This window comes from Lissotriton vulgaris, chromosome 3_1, assembly GCF_964263255.1.
Source record: "Lissotriton vulgaris chromosome 3_1, aLisVul1.2, whole genome shotgun sequence".
Taxonomy (NCBI): Eukaryota; Metazoa; Chordata; class Amphibia; order Caudata; family Salamandridae; genus Lissotriton; species Lissotriton vulgaris.
Window position 1 is genome coordinate 1,355,269,416 of NC_141689.1, and position 20,977 is coordinate 1,355,290,392.

General features: G+C 40.6%; 1 protein-coding gene across 1 annotated transcript in view; it reads left to right on the top strand.

The window, feature by feature from the left end:
• DNAH6 (dynein axonemal heavy chain 6) overlaps nucleotides 1-20,977 on the top strand; it is a 2,460,712-nt gene that overhangs the window by 2,342,892 nt on the left and 96,843 nt on the right. The window contains exons 72-73 of the mRNA XM_086961829.1: nucleotides 6,139-6,266; nucleotides 9,855-10,040. Of these exons, the coding sequence (XP_086817955.1) occupies nucleotides 6,139-6,266; nucleotides 9,855-10,040 (314 nt within the window). The remainder of the gene's footprint in view (nucleotides 1-6,138; nucleotides 6,267-9,854; nucleotides 10,041-20,977) is intronic.

Here is a 20,977-nt window from a genome sequence, read left to right on the forward strand (position 1 = left end):
TCCAGCCTCCTTTGCCTCAGGCTTCTGGTCTGATGATTGTTCCTGTTCTCGGTTAGGTAGGGAACATATGCTAGGCACTGTCTGCTGTTGGCGAGTGTGTGGGGTGACCACGCCCGGAGCCCCGGTGCACTGGGCCGGGCCAGCCTCCAAAGCCGGGGCCTCAATTCTACTCATTGCGGCTCACCTAACTTCTGCCTGCCGCTTTGGGCACAAAACTTTTCGCCAAAATATTAGCTAAATGTCTAGCCCCGTTGGTCTTGTTGCTGGTGGGTCCAGAGCAGGCTGGCTTTGTCCCAAGGTTTAGCTCAACACATAATCTTAGAACTGTATTTGGCACCATACAGCATATTACCTCCGAGGTCAAAGCTGCTGCCGTCTTCCTAGATGCAAAGAAAGCATTTGACTCAGTGGAGTGGTCATTTATGAAAGCTGTACTCCGGCGTATCGGAGTGGGCGAAGTCTTTCTCTGCCTCATAGCTGTTCTAAATAATATTATGGTCGCCAGAATCAGGGTAAGCAACACTGTCATGCCTCCTATTACAATTTTGAGAGGAACTCTGCAGGGTTGGGTTGTCGCTGTCGCCTCTGCTATATGCCATTGTGGCAGAACCATTGGCATGCGCACCGGGAAAATACCATTGGCACAGAGGACTGCGTTTTCCTGGATATCGTCTCATTATTTCTGCATATGCTGACAATATGTTCCTATATATCCAAGATCCGGGTAGACATCTTACTCCAGTACTCACGGAGGTTCACACTCTGGTCTCTATCAGGCCTAAAGGTCAACTGGGCCAAATCTATTATTTTTCCTCCGGCTCCATCCACGACACGAGTGGAGTTGGACTTCCCTTTGCAATGGACAACTGATCCTGTACTCTATTTAGATGTACAAGTGCACACTGACCCTGAATTACTTCTCTCTGACAACTACGGAAAGGCAATCTCCAAACTGGAGGAATATGTCGCTCATTGAATTGATCTGTCACTTTCGCTAATAGGTATATTTCTCTTATGAAAATGACAGTGCTTCCTAGATTTTTGTTCCTGTTTCAAAACATTCTGATGCACCTCCCAATGCATATATTTGATGTCCTTCACACAACATTAATAAAACTGGCTTCAGCCGGGCAGCAAACTAGAATTAAGTGGACATTCTTACATTGCCCAACTCAATGGGAGGTCTAAAAGCGCCAGACCCTGAACTATATTATAGAACAGCACAGAGCTCCCATGCACACTACTTGATTTACGGGCCACAGAGTTTACCACTCTTACACATTGAGAGGGTAGCTGCCGATCCTAACACTCTCCCTCAAATGCTGTTTCATACCCCTACCAGGAGACCTGGCACACTAGACTCTATAAACTCTACAGTGCACACATGGCACAATTTACTAAATAGACAGGCAGGTGCTCTCATGTACTCCCGTTTGATCCTTTTAGAATGGTGTTCCTGGTTTCTGACTGGTTGAGATAGGGAAGTGGTAACAAATTAGACACCACGAAGGTGGGGTACCTCATTCAAAATGGTGTGGCAGGCAAGTGGGCAAACATTGTGGCAGAAGGATATGAATCCTCCCCTCTAACACAATTCCAGTACCACAGAGTGCTCTACGCGATCATCTAGAGAATGATATGCAGGGGCCCATGGAGATGCTGGTGGTTACTGGTGCTTGGCATCAGCACTTAATTGTCAAAACCTCCACTTATGACAGTCTGCCACATGGTGGAACTGTTTATCTAATTTAGAGATGAGTCACAACAGTAGTTGATTCATTCAATATGTATTCATCATCATCCATCTTTATTTCGCATTTAGATTAATGCATAAAAAGTACATAAAATCATTGAAATGTATTATGCATCATTAAAACAGCAAAACAGCTATAATGATATTAAAAAGGACGGTCTCAAATTAATCAAAACAGCTATAAGGATAAGCATAAGAAATCAGTAGATTCATATGCATGAACACAGAGTGCACCCGCTAATTGGTGACAGTACAAATAGTAAAAATTTGCCCAATGTGGATTAAAGTGCATTTTTCTGTTTTTAAGAAGGGCAAGTAAAAAGTTTGAAAGCATGAAACATAGATACAGAGTTTCCAATGATGGCAAAGTGTCAAGGGCTTCTTTATGCAAGAGGATACAGAATTTTTTCAGCAATGGGATGAGGTATTTTTTCCTTTCTACCTTATTGAATGGATAAAAGAATAAGAGGTGTGAAATTGGTAGGAGAGGAGGGATAGCTGGTTTACCGAATATACTTGTGCTGGATAAGCTGTCATTAATAGTATATAATTCAGTCTGAATCTGGTGAGTACGAAGCAATGTCTGATGTTCGTGACAAATGAGATATAGGATGAATGACCAGTGCTTGCAGTTGGTGATGCTAGTTATGTGGACACTGTGACTTTATTTTGGTTTTTTTGCCACCTGTCTGAGTTGCGTTTACAGGGATGGAAGCAGCCGTGTATTTCCTACATTTAAGTCTACTTGCATAATAAGAGTTGGCGGACAGTATAAGAATTTCAGAAGAGGAGGGTGTTCCACGTTATAAGGGGTCACAAGTGATGTTTTGTGAAGAATTTCCCTGTGTTTTACAAAGAGAAATTGATATTGTTCTGGGCGGTTTTTTGGAGACTACGCCTTGGTTGGAATAGTAGTTCTCTATTCACCCTTGTCCTGAGGAGGCCAAGATTCCTGGAGGCCGAAACGCGTCCGCGCCAACATGCCATTCTCGCAAGAGGAGTCTGTTGATATTGTGTACCTGATTAAATTGTTTGATTGAACACAATCTTGAATTTTGGTTCAGAACTCTGTAGAACCGATTTTGTCTGTACACGACTTCCTCTTAGTGGATCCCCTGATTGAATAGGGGGGCACTCTTTGTGATTTAATAGTACGTCTTTGGGTGAAAACAGAATTTCTTCTTATTTTGTTGTGACAGATTCCTTGCTGTATTCGAATTTAAATATGTGTACATAGGTGTTTTTGTTGAAATAGAGATGTATGTATATATGTGCATTTGATATGATAAATAATATTTTGTGTTAAAAATAGTATTATCAATTGTGAAGTACAGATTACTACAGATAAAATTAGTAATAATGACGATTACCAGTCATGTGATCATTTTACAATAGTTTGAAAATAATTTGTAGAATTGTGTTCTCTTAGTTTGGGAATTGATTATCCCTGACTTGTATAGGATTTTGGTATTGATCCCTCCCAACCATTTCTTCTCCTTCGTAGCTTTGAGTTGCATTTAGCGACAAAGAGTTCTTCTAGTCGCGATTTGGATAAAGATATTCACTTGGATGGTGAGTTAAACAAACACTCCAGATCTAGTTCTCTGAGGGGCTGTTTCACAAAAGCTAGCCAGCTGATGGAGGAATCACGATCCAAGGTTAAGATATCCTTTAATACTGAGTGGTTTAGGGAGACTGATTCCCTTTTCCAGACTGAGAGCCAGACTAGGAGCGGGGCAATTTTTAGCGTGTCTGATAGGAACGGAAAAACTAGTTCCTTATGGATTAAAATGCCTGAGCAAGAGGTTGGGACAGCTAATTCTCTTTAAGAATGTATCTTCTATTGCTTGTAGGGAGTCAATGTTTGCTATTCCCCAAACAGCTGCACCGTATGACACTATGGATCTCGTTTGTGCATGATACATTTCTAACATTTCTTTTACTGGTTTGTTCCCTATTTTTGCTGCAAATTTCCAGATACCGACTATACTTTTTGCCATCAAAAGGGCCCTGTTCCTCACCATGGTATACCATCTTAGCCTTTCATTAAAGAAGATACCCAGATACATAAAGTTGTCAACTCTATCCAGTCTTCTGTTAATATGGAAGCCTATTAGTTTCTGCTTCTTGTCTCTACCTATGGCCATCACATATGATTTTGTTTTGTTAACATGCAGGCCTAGCTCTGCCATGTATGTAGAGTACGTCTCAATCAAGAACTGTAAGGCCATTTGAGTTCTGGCCGATAGGACGGCATCATCTGCATAGAGCATAACGGGTAAGGGATGTGTGCCTACCACTGGAACATCCTTGCATTTTTCGGTCAGGACTTCAGAGAGTTTGTTTGTGTACAGGGAGAAAAGGAAAGGGGCAAGTATGCAACCCTGTCTTATCCTTTTATCAATCCTGAAAGATTTTGTACACTCTCCTTGTTTTCCGTATCGGACTACTGCCTCGGCATTTCCATATAGTTCTCTGATAAATGAAACTATAGATGGGTCCATGGCCAATGCCTCCATGATCAGCCACAATTTTTTGTGGCTCGCACAGTCAAAGGCCGCTGACAGGTCCATAAATGCCAAATATAGCTGCTCCTTTTTCGCGATGGAGTATTTTGCGGCGATTAGGGCATGGTTGAGACACTGGTCTATTGTGTTCATCCCCTTCCTGAAGCCGTATTGGGCTTCAGCGAGGATTCGATACTCAAATGCCCACTCTTCCAGCCTATTTAGCAGAAGTCTGCCCATTACTTTGCTGTGCTGTCCAATAACGAGATTGGCCGATAGTTAGCCGGGCCTGCCCCACTCCCCTTCTTATGGATTGGGACTATGATCAACTGTCTCCAAGATGACAGAGGGCCGGCTTTAGCTATGGCTTAAATGCTGTTGTGAGGACCGGTACCCAGAGAGGTTTATTAGTTGTAAAGACATCAAGTGGAACCCCATCTGGCCCTGGTGCCTTTAGCGCTGGTGATTGGTTTAAAGCTAGTTCTACTTCAGCCATGGAGAACTCCAGTGCTGTTGGAGTCCTCGAATATGGCTCTGATAGCTCTAGCGTTTTGGCTGTTCGTTCTTGGAATATCTTTTGGACATGACTTATCCATGTGGCCTCATCTATGTGGAGGTCCAGTGATGGCACACTCTCCTCTTGGAAAGAGTAGTTGATTTATTCAATATATATTTAAATAACGACCAAGCCATTCTTTCAGCTTTGGAGGTCTGGAATAGTCTGAATTCTCATACTTGTAGGAGTGTGATGATGTAGTTGTGTTGGTACAATCATTGGCAGTGCTGCTAGGAGCAAAAAGTGGTGCAAGCTGCAGTGGCCTCCTGACGAGGGCCCTGGCACTTCTTTTTTAACAAATTAAGGACTGCAGCCACCACTACCTCTATCGCTACCTGGAAGCTTGAACTCTGGCGTTGGGCATGAGCGGAGGATGAAGTATCTAGACGGTTCCGATTCAAGTCGGTGAAGGGTCGGGGCATCCTGCTAGTGGAACTGGAAACAAGCTCTGATTTCTGACCGCCATAGGCGGGCATACACTATACATCACTAACCTGATTCAAAAAGGACGAAGTCTCTCTGATGTCCATCACCCCTGTGGACCCCGCCCCAACCCCTCTATCCCTGTTTTCTCATGAGTACTGTCATCCCTCAGGATTCTACTGGGTGGCACAGTGATACCTCCCCCCACTCAACGGCAGTGTGCATGCCCCCCCCTTGAGGTTTCAATATGTACATCACCTGTACTCACCCCAAATGGAGGTCTTCCTGACCACAATGTTGTCTGATCGACACACCTCCAATCCTCACTGGCACGCTATAGATATCCTAATGTACAATGACCAAAATTATATTTGTTTTCCTTTTGTGCTACATATACAAAACTGTCAAAGAGCAATTAAAAAAATTATCTTTTGTTGAAAGCACATTGACCCTTACACCTATGGTATGCCTTGTGTTATTTTAAGCACAGAAATTCCATGGTATACGGACTTTGCTTCGGTTCTAAATTAGTACATGTCTAATCTTCATCAAATCAAGACCAATCCCCAAAACTGGATACATTTATCCTACTGTGATAAAACATTGATGTACTTTTTTGGTTATTTATTAACCCAAAAAATCAACCAACATTCATCGGCTTTTGTTAGATTTTATCTCACTTAATGACAAACGGTAGCCCAATCGCATAGATTTTTTTTATAGTAAAGTTAAGTCTACCTTCCCAATTTCGATGTGATACGCTTTTAATCAATATTGTATTGTTTAGAATTTCTGTATGTATCAGTTTACCTTAATACTTAATAAAATGTTTTTGCAATTGTGATTTCCCTTGAGTGATGACTTTAATGTTGTCGAACTATTTATTACTTTTTATACAGGGAAACTAGAAATGGAGGGTGCTTCTGACACCCTTTTTGCCAAGGACGCCAATGGACGTCTGAATTCCCTAACAACTGTGCTCGGACAAGAAGTAGACAGGTTTAATAACCTTCTTCAAGTATTAAAGGTAAGCATGCTATACTATGTGAAACCATACCTTGCACATATTTCTAAAAGGGATTGCATTGTTGCTTGATTTTTGTGAGTTGTACTTTAGTGGAAAATAGGCAAACTGTAAGGCTAAAGTGGGAAGTTCAAATAATACAAACCAGGAAATGTCACTGGCCATTCCAGTTCCTTTAAAAGTCTATTTTTACCTTAAAAACCTGGTACCTATATGTTTGCAGCACTTGTTACCTATCTACAGTTTTACTTGACTCCTATCAGGAAATTCAGATTTTATCAAGTTTCTCCTTGTGGCTCTGGTTTTACATATAAATTTAGTCAGAAGCCATGTGCTTCATTTGTTGGTCTGGATTTTGAGTGAAGCAGTCAAACATACCTGTTGCTAACAATATACTTATGGGCTTCGTGTCCGCCCCTTTCAACCATTGGCTTTGTTCTAGCATTGTCTATTAGCCATTGGCTTGAGACTTTATCAATCAGGCCTTGACCCAGCCAAGTGGAGCATTCGTCTCATACATTATGCTGTGGAATATGTCCTTCTACCTCCACTCAAGTGCTTACGTTGAATTCAATGAGACCCTAGGGAGTCCTATAACTATTACACATTTGTCAGCTACTGAAACCTCCATCCCATGTGTCGCCCTCCATCACACTAGCGCTGCATGTGTTTGCACATTACACCTAGGCTTTTTGGCTTTTTCAGGGCTTGCTACATTTTGGAATTGTGGTTACTACAGTGAAATGTATTACAGCACTACATGACAGGGCTGTTAGTACAGTCTGGGCAAGGAACCTGGTTATTGCCCCATGCTTTTTCCCATGTCAGAGGGATGCTTTCAGAGGGGGTACTACTTACTGAACCTCTGCTGGCTGACAGTCAGCATACATACAAGCTTCTTAAGACCCTGCTTCTCTGTGCTACAATCTACAGGAAACAACACATCTGGTAAAGACCGCTGCTTAGCACTAAGAATGGTACACCTTTGTGTGTTACAAGTTCAGTCAGTTCCTTCTCCTTTTCAGGCAAAGCAGCTTAGGGAAGGATTGGAAATAACTTAATGTCAGCTGTGCTGCCTTCTGCCTATGCATTGCAACACACTGCGCGAAGACAGTGTGACCTTCTTAATTTTTCCAAGTTGTAAACTAAGTTCTGGCACAAAGTGTATCCTTTTCTCATTGTGTCAGCCTGGTGTGCCACCCATACACACTGTTAATGTTTTGACACTTGCCCTCCTGAGTAGTAATCTCTTGGAAGCCACACCACTTAAGTACCAGGGAATTTATGCCCTTCTATGTGACATGTTCAGCAGAATGTCTTCTGATAAAGAACTAATATTATGATTTCACAGATTGCCCCTGTGGTGGGTGACATGTTTTTGGCAGAGTAATATGGGGCGTATGCACTGTTTAAAACTGAGTCACGTTTGTGTGAGGCTGTACGTCTGTCAGCTTGCCAAATTATTTCAGGCCCAGAGTTTGTCTTCTCACCACGATAGTCTGCAGTTCAGTCTTCTCTTTTGATGTCAAAGACAGCACACACTGCCCATTTGGTGTGTATCGTGTTTTTAGCAGAACAGTATGGGGCTCATGCATTGTTTCACAGTGTTTCGTGTTTGTGTGAGGTTGTACGTCTGTCAGCTCGTCAATTAATTTCAGACACAGAAGTTGTCTTCGCACTGTGTTATCCTGCAGTGCAATCTTGTCTTATAGTGTCCGACGGCACAGATTGTCTCTGTGGTGGGTGTGTTGTTTTTGGCAGATCAGCATGGGGCTTATGTGCTGTTTGTGTTAGATCGTACGTCTGTCAGCTTGTCAATTCATTTCAGACAAGGACTTTGTCTTCTTACCATATTTGACTGCAGTGCAATCTTCTCTTATGGTGCCAAAGACAGTACTAATTCTGCTCCTGCTTCAGTTTTCATCCTTGAAGGTATACTCGGATGGTATATTCCTAGATTTGTTGTAATCTCAATGGAAACAGAGCAAGTAGAAAATGGATTCCCACTTAAAAAGAAATGTCCCACTGCTGAGAGAGATCTAAAAATCTGCCTTTTCTGGTATCTCCTTCTTGCATCATCATTGCGATGAGAATCATAAATATGTTTTTAAAGTATAACAAGTCAAAAGAGGCCTATCGAAGCAGCAAAGAACAATGTGGTGTGGAAAGCAGAGGGGAGTACCCCACAAAGGCTATAATGCCACTAGAGGGTTTGGTATAACTGATTAGAGATAAGTGATATGTATGGTACACCCCTTCTATCTAAGATAATATATGTTTTAGAATGTTTGTTTATTTTCTCCTGTAAGGGCTTCACAGGAAGCAGTTGAGCGGTTGCTGGTGGGTTACTTGCTACAAGCATAACATCATTAATGATATATTTCTACGCATGGGTATGCATGTATACATAGTTTTGCTCTATGCACAAGCTGGTGTGGTAGCATCAGCCCGAAGTTGCCCCAATTGCCAATTTAGTAAATAAGAGATTAATCTGTTTCTTTTCAGCCATCCCAATATAAAGTTAAGATGATACGGACAATAGTGATAGGGGGTCACTAAGGTTACTAAACTGTGTGGCTGTAATGGGGCATGGCTTTGGCCAACTACTTGTAGGTTCACACAGTAATGCCCACATGCATCAAGCAGTTTTGGAGTCGCAAACGGTGCGATTCCTTAAAATCGGCCGTTTGCGATTCCAAAAATGCTTTTTGAGATGCATCATTTGTTTTTGTTGAAATTCGCTAATTTTGCGATTTTCTAAAATGCGATTGCATTTAAGGAATCGCAATTTTGCGATTCCTTAAATGCAATGCATCATTTTTTTAAAAATTGCGAATTTGAAGATTGCAAGTGCAAATTACCACGAGGTTGAACCTCGTGGTAATTTGTGAAAAATGTTTAAAATGCTCAAATTAGCATTTTAAACACTGTCATGTTACAGACACACATGTCCTTAGGACATGTGTTTGTGCAACATCCATTTTAAAATACATTTCAGGGTTGGAGGGGGGGGGTCCTTTGGACCCCCCCTGCACCCATGGAATGCATCAACATTTTGCGAATTCCAATTTGCGAATTCGCAATTACGATTGATTCCTATGGGCCTTTTGGCCCATAGGAATCAATGGGAATTGCGAAATCGCAAATTGGAAATCGTATAATATTCGCAATTCGGTAAAAATTGCGATTTTTACCGAATCGCAAATATTATGCACTTTCAATGATGCATCCCGTTTTGCGATTCCTTATTTGCGATTCGGTAAAAGTCGCAAATTTGGAATCGCAAAACGGGAGTTTGATGCATGTGGGCTTAAATTCCTAGCTGCATTTAGATTTCTGCTTTCTTATTGGTGTGGCCATGCACCTGTTCATGAGTCACAATGAAGATATGTAATTGTGCTATATGCGTTGTGATTCTTGTCAGCATCTCATAAACCCTGAGTAGGAAATTCGTCAAGATGGTGCCAACCTGCAGTAATATGGAGCTTAGTTTGCTCTGATACATGTAGGCGAATTAGTTTTATTGTTTAATGCTCAGATGTTTAAAACTAATGTTGATGTAAATGTTAATTCTTCTTCTTTGTACTGCAGATTTCTTTGGAAACGCTCAACAAAGCGATTGCCGGGTTTGTAGTAATGTCAGAGGAAATGGAGCAAATATACAATAGTTTTCTTAACAGTCAGGTTCCTGTGTTGTGGGCCAATGCTGCGTATCCGTCACTAAAACCCCTGGGATCCTGGGTGAAAGACCTGTCCCTCAGGACCACATTCATAGATGTAAGTTACCTTGCTCAATAAAACAATACACAAATAAAATTATAATGTTGATGCGTTTGAGAATGTTTGAACTTTACATCTCTCTTCACCCCCAACAAGTTTCAGATTTCATCGTATCAAAGGCTGTGAGAGCACATAACTCGTTTTAGTCTCCTTAAACCAGGCTCCAAACGAAGATCAGGTTCAGATTGGTCTAATATTGTGATAACCATGATTTCACCTGCTTGTCCCATTATTATTACTGCTCTCGACCCTTCTCAAACGTCAGGTTGTGAAGTGCCCATATACTGATACTGTTAGCTCAGCACCGTAAACACTGACTGGGATTGTGTAAGTACAACTCTGGCTACACATGTGCGCAGTCCACGACTGTTCTTGTTATTGGAAGGGGCGTCTGACTCCTCCTGGGATGGTGCTTGCCCCTGACAAATTTGTACTAGGAGACATGCTAAATATCCAACGCTCTCATAATCCTGTAACACAAGCATGAGCAGGTGTAACTCATGCCAAGTTCTGTTCATAGTGTTTCAAATAGGATCAATTGCTGCCAGAGCTAGATGGTCTATCTCAACAGGTATTCTCCTAGGTATTCTATAGATGACTTTTTGAATTTGCATTTGTCAATTCTTACAGTCAAATTGTATTACTGGAATTTCTTAAAAACGTCCCTGAGTATCGCATCATGCTCTACTTCATTCTTCCCATAAACAAGCACATCATCTTGATATATTTTCACACCCACAACTCCTTTCAATACTCTCTCTAACGCTCTCTGAAACACAGATGCTGTGGACCAAAAATCCAAATGGTGATCTAATGAATCTATAAGTGCCAAAGGGCCTGATAAATGCAGTCAGGTCTTTGCACATATCTTCCAGTTTTATCTGATAATAGGCAGATTTTAAGTCTACGGTACAAAAAACATTAGCTTCCTATAAAAGCATTAACATATCAGAAATTTTAGGTAGAGGATACTTATCTATGATTACTTGTTTGTTTAATTCTCTTAAATCGATGCATAGACGAAGACTTCCATTCGATTTTCGAGTGGCATCAACTGGCGCCAACCACCTAGTGCCTTCACTTCCTCAATTATGCTATCTTATTTTAGTTTCTTTAGTTCCCCTTTCATCTCATCCCTCACTGATAATGGCACACTGCGGACTTTACCAGCTACTGGTTTTGCCCCAGGAATTAACCTTATATTGTAAGCATAACCACGTAAGCAGCCCAACTAATCCTTAAAAACGCCAGGAAACTCCCTCCTGAGAAAAGTAGAAAAATCACTATAACAATCCTGAGCCAACACACCAATAATTTGAATATCTTCTCTCAAGATAATGAGGGGATCACTGTTGGGGTCTAACATAACTCCAAAATCTTTCTGGTGAAACCAACTGAGAATGCTGTCACCTTTGTGTGAAACATATATTTTCCCTGAAACATATCTGCCTTTGTACTCAATCAACCCAGAAAAATAACCCATTCATTTTATGGGTTCTCCCCCATAGCCGCTAGGTCTTATATCGGCTTTAAGCAGTTTTACAGCCTTAGCAAGTTTACTCATAAAAAATTGTTTAGATATTATGGTGATTTTTGCTCCCGAATCAAACAAGACTCTAGTTAACTCACCTTTAACTTCTATATCATCCAAGGGACCTTTCTTACGATTATCAGAGACTTGAGAAACAATTTGTCCGCAGTAACAATCAGACTCATTGTCCCCATCACTATCACTGTTGTCTGTAATAGCCAGAACCTTCCCCTTATTTTTCTTGACTTTGCCACCCGAGGAAAAATGTCCTACCTTTTTACAGTTTGAGCAAGCCGATTTACGTCCAGGATATTTTTATCATTAGCCAAATGATTCTCACTCCCACACCTGTAACACTTAATTACATCTCTCACATTTTTTTCTGTGCCGTTGCTAAAGTACTTTTCTTAAAATCTTTTTCCTTTGAATTAATTTTCACAGAATGAACAGTGTCATCTTTGTTCTCATGTTTAGTAATTATATCCACACATTTCAAAGAGTGCTCAATCTGTTTGGCAGTAGATATGACCTCCTCAAGAGTGGGTTCATCCTTTTGCCATAGATCACATCTGACCTTTTCAATATTTCACCCCAACATAAATTGGTCCCGTATTCTTTCTTCAAGAAGGGCCCCAAAACGAGCAGTGACATGGTTTTCAATGGACTCCCCTTCATTTTGTGTCCTCCTACCAAAATTATATCGTTTGAGAATGGTACTGACCTTAGACAAATAGTGCTTATCAAGTTTCAAAATGCAAATTTGGTATTCATTAAGGGTTTGATCATCAACGTCAGGCAAGTGGTCAAACACCTCTTGTCCTTCAGAGCCTAGGCAATGAAGAAGAAGAGTTGTCCTCTCAGCACTGAGATTGGTACCACAAACATTGGCGTACCTCTCAAAAACCTTTTTCCACTTCTGCCATTTGATTGGCGGATCGCCAGTGGTGTAAAGAAAAAATGGTTGAGTTGCCACATTCTGCATGTTAGTAAGTCTTACAATAACACCGAAGTGAAATTAAAGCTAACAACACTGTCAAACTTAAATAAAGCACATAGATATGAATAAAGTTAATATACTAACTGATGCACCTAGAGTTGAATGACTTTAGTCAAGGAGTCTGTTAAAAATAATGCTGAAAGAAAACAAATATTAAAGAGAAAAATACATTGCTTCTTCATTTATATATAAAAAACCACACAATGTAAATGTATGGAAAACAGTGTGAATTCACAATTAAAACCCACAGCAAAATGAGTAATCAAGGTGAACTCACAATAGCGTTCACAATACTGCAGTATTGAAAGACAAATTGTGAAACCAAAGCAATACTGTTTAAAAACCACAAGATAGCTCTGTGGTATCAAATTAAGTTACTTGAGAACGTTCGACCTGAGAAAATAAAACGTCTTTAGACGAAAACTTCAAAGTCACTTGAAAGCACTGTAAACACCAGCTCAAACTTCAATGATCTGCATTTTGAAGTGTTGTCGAAGTACAATAATGCCTCTTTAGGAAAACAACTTGAAGAAAAAGAAATCCAAGATGCCTCCCACGTCGCGTTACGCACACAACACACGCTGCGTAATGTAATGAGATGACAAAATGAGAGGCTTGAGGAAGAACCTGTAATGAGCGAAGCTGACAATGGACACCAAAATTGGAATGTTCGCCTGTTTTGGAAACAGGTAAGCAGGCACACGTGGAAAACAATGACGGTTTGACAGCGGTTGAAATTTGATAAATGCTGTTAAGATTATTTCATAGATGGGAAACCGACAAGGAGCCAGAATATGCTTAAAACTTCAAGCCAAACCAGTAATCAACAGTGACTTGGTAATATGGCCAAGTTTCTCCCATAAACGCTGTCTGTAAGTGTAGAATTATCATCACAGGAACAAACTGACCAACAGTAAAGTACGCTGTCCACTTGATTACCACACTGATTTTACCATTCCGCAGCCGATGTCAGAGTCATGTCACAGTCATAATTTAACAGACATGAGCACAGAAAACCACTGGCACCAGCGCTCTGCGGGCATGAAGGGTAGAGATGATAATACACTAAATGTTCAAACAAAAATGTCCATGAATTATCACCACAGTAACCCGAAGTATAGTAGAGCCTGCACTGAAATCTCCCAACCTCAATGAATTTTAAAACTAGATATAAGTTGAGATTTGCAGCGGTTGCTCTAATGTTTGAGCTCACTCAGTGACCTTGAAACCATGGAATTAATGGTAAAAGGTATACGTGGGGAAGGCTCAAATTAAGATTTATAGTCACAATGGTAAAAGATACTCACATCAAGTAGAAATGGATATATGATGTTACAACGCGGACTGTAACAACGCATACCGTTACAACGCATCTTTTACAACGCGGATACTGTTACAACTCATGTATTTACAACGCATTTTTTTACAACGCAGGTACCTTTACAACGCATACCATTACAACGTAAGTATTGGTAAGTATATATTAATATTAATATTATAATCGTAAATTAATTTTAAAAATATATAATTTAATGTAATTTTATTTAATTTAATTTCAATTAATTAATTTAATTTAAAATTAATTTTACTTTATTTTTACCCTGTACCCCTGTACCCCAGAAACTCAAAACTGACCCTCAACTCCAAAAATAAATTAAAGTAATTTAATTTAATTTAATTTCAATTAATTAATTTAATTTAAAATAAATTTTACTTTATTTTTACCCTGTACCCCTGTACCCCAAAAACTCAAAACTGACCCTCAACCCCAAAAATAATGTAATGTAATTTAATTTAATTTATTTTCAATTAAATAATTTAATTTAAAATTAATTTTAATTTATTTTTACCCTGTACCCCAAAAACTAAAAACTGACCCTGAACCCTAAAAATACCCCTTTACCCAAAAACTAAAAACTGACCCTGAACCCTAAAAATACCCCTTTACCCAAAAAATAAAACTGACCCTGAACCCTAAAAATACCCCTTTACCCAAAAATTAAAAACTGACCCTGCACCCTAAAAATACCCCTTTACCCAAAAACTAAAAACTGACCCTGAACCCTAAAAATACCCCTTTACCCAAAAACTAAAAACTGACCCTGAACCCTAAAAATACCCCTTTACCCAAAAACTAAAAACTGACCCTGAACCCTAAAAATACCCCTTTACCCAAAAACTGAAAACTGACCCTGAACCCTAAAAATACCCCTTTACCCTAAAACCCAAAACTGACCCTAAACCCTAAAAATACCACTTTACCCCAAACATATAACATTTAAAATATAAATATATACTTACCAATACTTAAGTTGTAATGGTATGCGTTGTAAAGGTACCTGCGTTGTAAAAAAATGCGTTGTAAAAACATGAGTTGTAACAGTATCTGCGTTGTAATAGATGCGTTGTAACAGTAGTGCATTGTAAAAAATGCGTTGTAACAGGTGCATACCAGTAGAAATTGAGTTGGAACAGTCTTTAGATAATCCACAGTTCAGTCAAGTGGAAACTTCACAAATATGTTGTTGAATGTTGAGATCACGATCATGTTGCATGGGTAGAAACCGCTCCTCGTCGCCAGTGTAGAATTGAAGATAAAATGAAGAAGTAGAGCCTCCAGGTAAGAAAATAGTAGTCAAGTTTATTCCAGTAAAAGTGATCCCATCCATCCAGCAGTTGAAGTCAGGAGCAACTGACCGCAAGCTGCAGAAGCATCACCACACCAGGTTCTATCACCTTGGTACACGTTTAAACATAAGCAAGGTGACTACAGTAATAAGACAATCTTTGAAATAAGTAAATGCACAATATTACAAAGTGCAGCATGGATGCCTCTTTAAATAATACTTTTGGGGGCTGCCCAATTTTGGAGTCTCATCATGTGTCATTTGGTAAGGAAGAATATTCTTGGTGAACACCACATTGCCCAAAGGGCAAGAAGTCATCATAGGAATGCTGACCTTTCATTGCAGAGTCAAGTCAAGTCAAGTCAAAATTATGTTTATTATGACCATAGTCTTTAAACAATAGCAATAAGCAATATCACAGTTTTAAAATATTCCCATAAAACTCATAAAACAATGTAAAATTAATCCAATGTCAGATAAAAACTCCTAATAGTCCTTTTTACATTTATCAGTTTCTCTAAAATATACATCTTACCATAAAACTTATTCTAACATTTAAAACTCATTTCTTTCCTTTAGTTCTTATATCATTTCCTTCGTGTTAGAGTTCATGCAGTACTACAATTTTTCTTGGCTTCTTAATGCTTTTTGCGTCGCCTTTTCATTGCAGAGTCTAAATTGTAACTTTAGGGCAGTGATCTTAGAATAGATTGCAAGTCTGAAAGATTGATCGGGGTAAAAAGAAAACAAATTACAACCACATCAAGCTTCAAATTGCTGAAAATGTGATTAGAAATATAAGGATTGGGAGGGCCAAACATATTTCTTCTCAAAATGGCAGTAAGGGAATGGACTGGTGCAAGGACCCAACAACCCTATTTCCTAAATATTGTGGAAAACGAGGATTTACCCCATATCTATATGGACAGAGAACGCAAACCCATGGTTCACAGGAGCAGGTGGAAGGACCGGGCATGGTGAGATGAGAATATATGACTGACACAGAGAGATTATAGGGATCAATTCATGACTGCCTTGGCATCCAGCCATCTGCCAGGAATGATCATGACAGCAAGGAGTGGGGAATGCTCATGAGGCTGTATCAAGAAGGCAAGACCATAATAGTTTCTTCCCCGCACCAAGCAAGTAACCTGAACAGCATTGGCTCAATTGTCAGCGGAGGGCTCAGGAGGCTCAAAAGATCCAAGCTTGGCTCATGGGAGTGGCAATGCTCACTAAACATTTGCTTTGCAGAAGGGCCTCCAGATGCAATCATACAAGAGAGGAGAAGCAACACAGATGTGCAAAACATTTAGGGCCCGATGTAGTTAAATCTTTTTTACCACTTCATAAATACCGATTCATACCGAATCGGTATTTAAGAAGTGGTAAAAAAGAGAAGCGCAGATGTAGGTAATTTTATTTTAAAAATTACCGAATCGGAAGGAATCGGTATTTACCGATTCGGTAAATACCGAATCGGTAATGCCCATTGATTCCTATGGGCATTGAAGCCCATAGGAATCAATGGGCATTACCGAATCGGTATTTACCGATTCGGTAATTACCGATTTCTGCAAGGATGCAGGGGGTGTCACTTTGACACCCTCTAGCACCCCCAATACTGGCTTGTCTGCCATGTGGCACACAGACATGCCCTAAGGGCATGTCTGTCTGTCACATGGCATAGGTGTGCATGCACACATGTGCATGCACACCTGGATTCGGTATTTTAACACCCAATTGGATTGGGTGTTAAAATACCGAATCTGAAAGGCCTGTGGGACTCAGAAGAGTCCCACCTACATCTGGAAGATACCGAATCGGTAAAAATACTGATTCGGTATTTTACAGATTCTGTAAATTTACCGATTCTGTAAATATACCGAATAGGTAAATACTGGCCCCCTACATCTCAAAGTGCCAAATACCGGTCGGAAACGGCCGATTTTGGCCGTTTCCGACCGGTATTTGCCACCTACATCGGGCCCTTAAAGCCTTATCCAGAAAGGTAAACATACATGTGCATATTTACTCATGTATATACTTACTACTACATTTAGGTGTAACTGTTCACTTTTTAGCTACTCTCCACATCATATTGGAAATACACTCTTAGGTGTAGGCTTACATGTCTACATCCCTTCGCAAAAGAGGGTGAAGCCTTCTATAACTGAATTTAGTAGTGTAAATGTAGTGCTAATAACTTCACTTGCTGCTTGAAATTTCCACTACTGAGGTGGTGATTTTTTTTATTTTGGTAAACCTTTATTGTTACTTAAGTCAGTTACAATCATGAGCATTTAAAACCATCACGGTCGGCCATCAAGACAGAAGCGGTCAAATCAAAGCAAGTAGGCCATAGCAATACAAGAATCCGCTCCTCAAATACTCAGTTGTAACACAGGAGAGCGTTCTTACCATAGCGGTAACAGGATTAAAGAAGGTTCCTTTTTAGTTTTAAATAAAGGAAAGAACAGGATCTGATGCAGTACACTTAAGCCATAACAAATCAAGGGATATTCATTAGGCAGGATATTCACAGTCAGGAATACTGTAGGCAAGATATTAGCGCTCCAATACATAATCAGGATAATCAATAAGCAATGCAGTTCTCCCACCGAGACAGTTCCAGACCGCAGTAAGCAAAGCATTTAGAAAAAATCCACCCTCATTGTCTGAAATAAGAAAAACATGCGGAGAGGTAACTCCACGCAGATCCCGAGAAAAGGAGAAGAAAAGAGGAAAGTGAAGACGAGCCAAGAGCAACCCCCTAGCAGCGTGCCTGTCGCCCAGTATATGAAACCCGAAATATAGAAGAGAGAGTAGAAAAGAGAAAGAGACAATAATCTACACTAAAGTAGAAGAAAATAAAGGGGGCGAAAGGAAAGAAGTTAACTAGCGCCCCACGATAGGAGAAAGAAGAAATATGGAGGGTTCCCATTGCGGGTTCACCGACCCCCCCCCCCCCCCCACCCCCCCCCCCCACCGCCGCATGGCATTTCAATTACTTCGGAATTACAACCAAAGCATTGGAAGCACCCAAATAATCAGGATAGCAGTCGCCGCTCAGCTTCTCAAATCACACGGTGAAGATGTAAACCCCCCCGTGAAGCAACAATGGAGCCCCGAGTGCCATCGACTCCCACAGACCCACCAGGCTCTAATCACAAAATTACACAGTCGATGTAGTGCAGGGTTGGGCTAGCAAAGTACCAGATGGAGCACGCAAGCCAGTCCAGAAGAAGCCAGAGTTATTACGATGTCCCATGGTACGACACACTCGGCAGCTGTCCACCTTCACCCACGGAGCCAGGTGTCCCTGCGTCGGTCCACGTAGAACTGCCAGGGAGTCTCTCAAATAAGCATATTTGCCTCTCAGCCACAGTAGAGTCACCTCCACACCCGACCGCGGCGTCTTCACGGGGAACTGCAGCATGTGCCACACAAACAGTGTTTTCCAGGGCTGATACCGGTCTCGGGTTATCTGTCCAGTCCAAAGGCAACCGGGATCATCCCCGTAGCACGCTCGTCCAGATTGTGACCCTCCAGCACACAGGGGGTATCCGATCTCTTCCCCTCGTCTTCAATTCGCAGTGCCACCGCCATGACCAGATAGGACCCATCGAGGCGCCACTTCCAGAAGGAATTCACCACATGAGCGCAGCTCAGACGAGCATCGAAGCCGCCGGCCCCCGCCAGATAGAGGAGCGTAGTCCACCAAAACCTCCACATTAGTGCACAACACGGGTGCCATCCTCACTCACCACTGAAGGGCAAATACGAGCCCCCTCAACCCAAAAAGTGCCACAGCAACGTTTTACATCAACCGGCTCCGGTTAACTGGAGGGTGGGATACAGACAGTTATACACGGGTCCAACAAAGTACCGTTAGGGAAACAAAGAGCAGCTTCCAGTGTCCCGTTGCCGATGAGCTATGTTCGGGGAGGGAGAGCGATCGGCGTAGAGGGACGGCTCATTTCACTTGTACCAGGCTCCAATGATCACGTGCTGGAAATACACTTTCGGGGGGCGGGCTGACCTCCATGACGGACGGCCGGCATCTTCCGGGTCTGTATGTCCGTTGTTGTTCAACTGGCGGCCGGCAGCAGTGTAACGTGGGGTCCCGGCTTCAGGTATTGTGCAGGCCGCAACGTGCGGGGGTCCATATCTCCATCCCCGGGGCTCGGAAATTCCCCAAAGTCAAACGCCGCATCTCAGTACCCCTTCCGACATACAGGAGCTCCGTATCTGCGCGGGACAGCAGGCGGCTGGATCGGGCGGTGGGGGAAGAAGGTCGGCGGAGACGGGACCCCGAGCGGCCATCTTGGTCGCCGGTCCGGCTCTGCCCCCGAGGAGGTGATTTTTATGTACAAAAGTGTATGGAAAATTATTCTATTTTATTATTCTTGAAAACAAACACAAAATATATTTTAAATTATATTAATAAAAAATATTCATTATTAACCTAAAACTAATACGATAAAATGTTACAGCACATTAGGTCATCAAAATAAATGTGTATTAAATAATAAATGAATTAATAGGTAATAGTTTTTAAACAACAATTAAAAAGAATTTCACTTACCTCACTAACATTTGTATTTTAATGTAATATCTAGTACATTTTGTTAGGTTACTGTTTAGTTGATTTAAATCATTCTTATGTTTTAGTGTAGAAGTGTTTTAAATTAATAATTTTACATTTTACTATATAATACAAACATTTTTCCATAATGCGTTTTAATATATATATATATATATATATATATATATATATATATATATCAATGTAGCTCCTCCTCGATTCTCTAGGCGTCTCGAGCCACAGCCTTGCACGCCAGCAAACAAGGGAGACAGACCACGAACGAATCAGCATAGATTGTTTATTCACAGAGGTCAGCTACGCGTTTCAGGCAAGTTTTGCCCTTGATCACGCTGCAACATGGAAATAGACTAAATGCTTTTTATGTGCATATGCAGTGTTAAAGAAACACCCCCTCACAATGACATCATGTATCATGTGATAGATAAACAGTGAAAAGATGCTACCACTGAATGTTATAGCATTGTAAACAGCACATATTAATATTACTGGATAAATCCAAATGTTCTTTAAAAAACATAAGAAGGTATTTAAGATATAGACACACATCATAAGGCAAAAAAAGGGGGGGGGGGGAGAGAGAGACAAAATAACTATAAATACATTAAATCTCTTCTACAAAAATGCCCTTGATGTTAAAGATGTGTCACTCAATACAGCCACCGTCTGATACACCTATGTCAATTCATAAGTTAACAATATGGGCAAAATATGCTCGAAGCAGCGATAGGTAATAAAGTGCTAAGTGAGAGTGAAATATGTGCAAAGAATGCGAGGAAAAAAGTGCAATACCATCTATCATATAAGAGATGAAAACATCGCGATATAAGGAACTTCTCAGATCCCTGAGATCAGTAGACTGTATATCATCCATGAGTACAATCATCTCTTAAAATTAAAATAGTCAAAAAAATTTTTCAAAAACATCAAAAATCCTTTAAATTTTTTTTATATATGCATACATATATATATCCTCGATCTCTTGCTGTGCCTAAATAAAGAACCTGAAAGGACTACGGGCTTGTCTGAATTCTTTCTTCTTACCGGAATTCTGCTTTATATATATATATATATATATAAATATGGAAAGATATATATATATATATATATATATATATATATTTATATTGCGCAAACTCGACCCAAAGGTATTGGAGCACTTTACATGAGCAC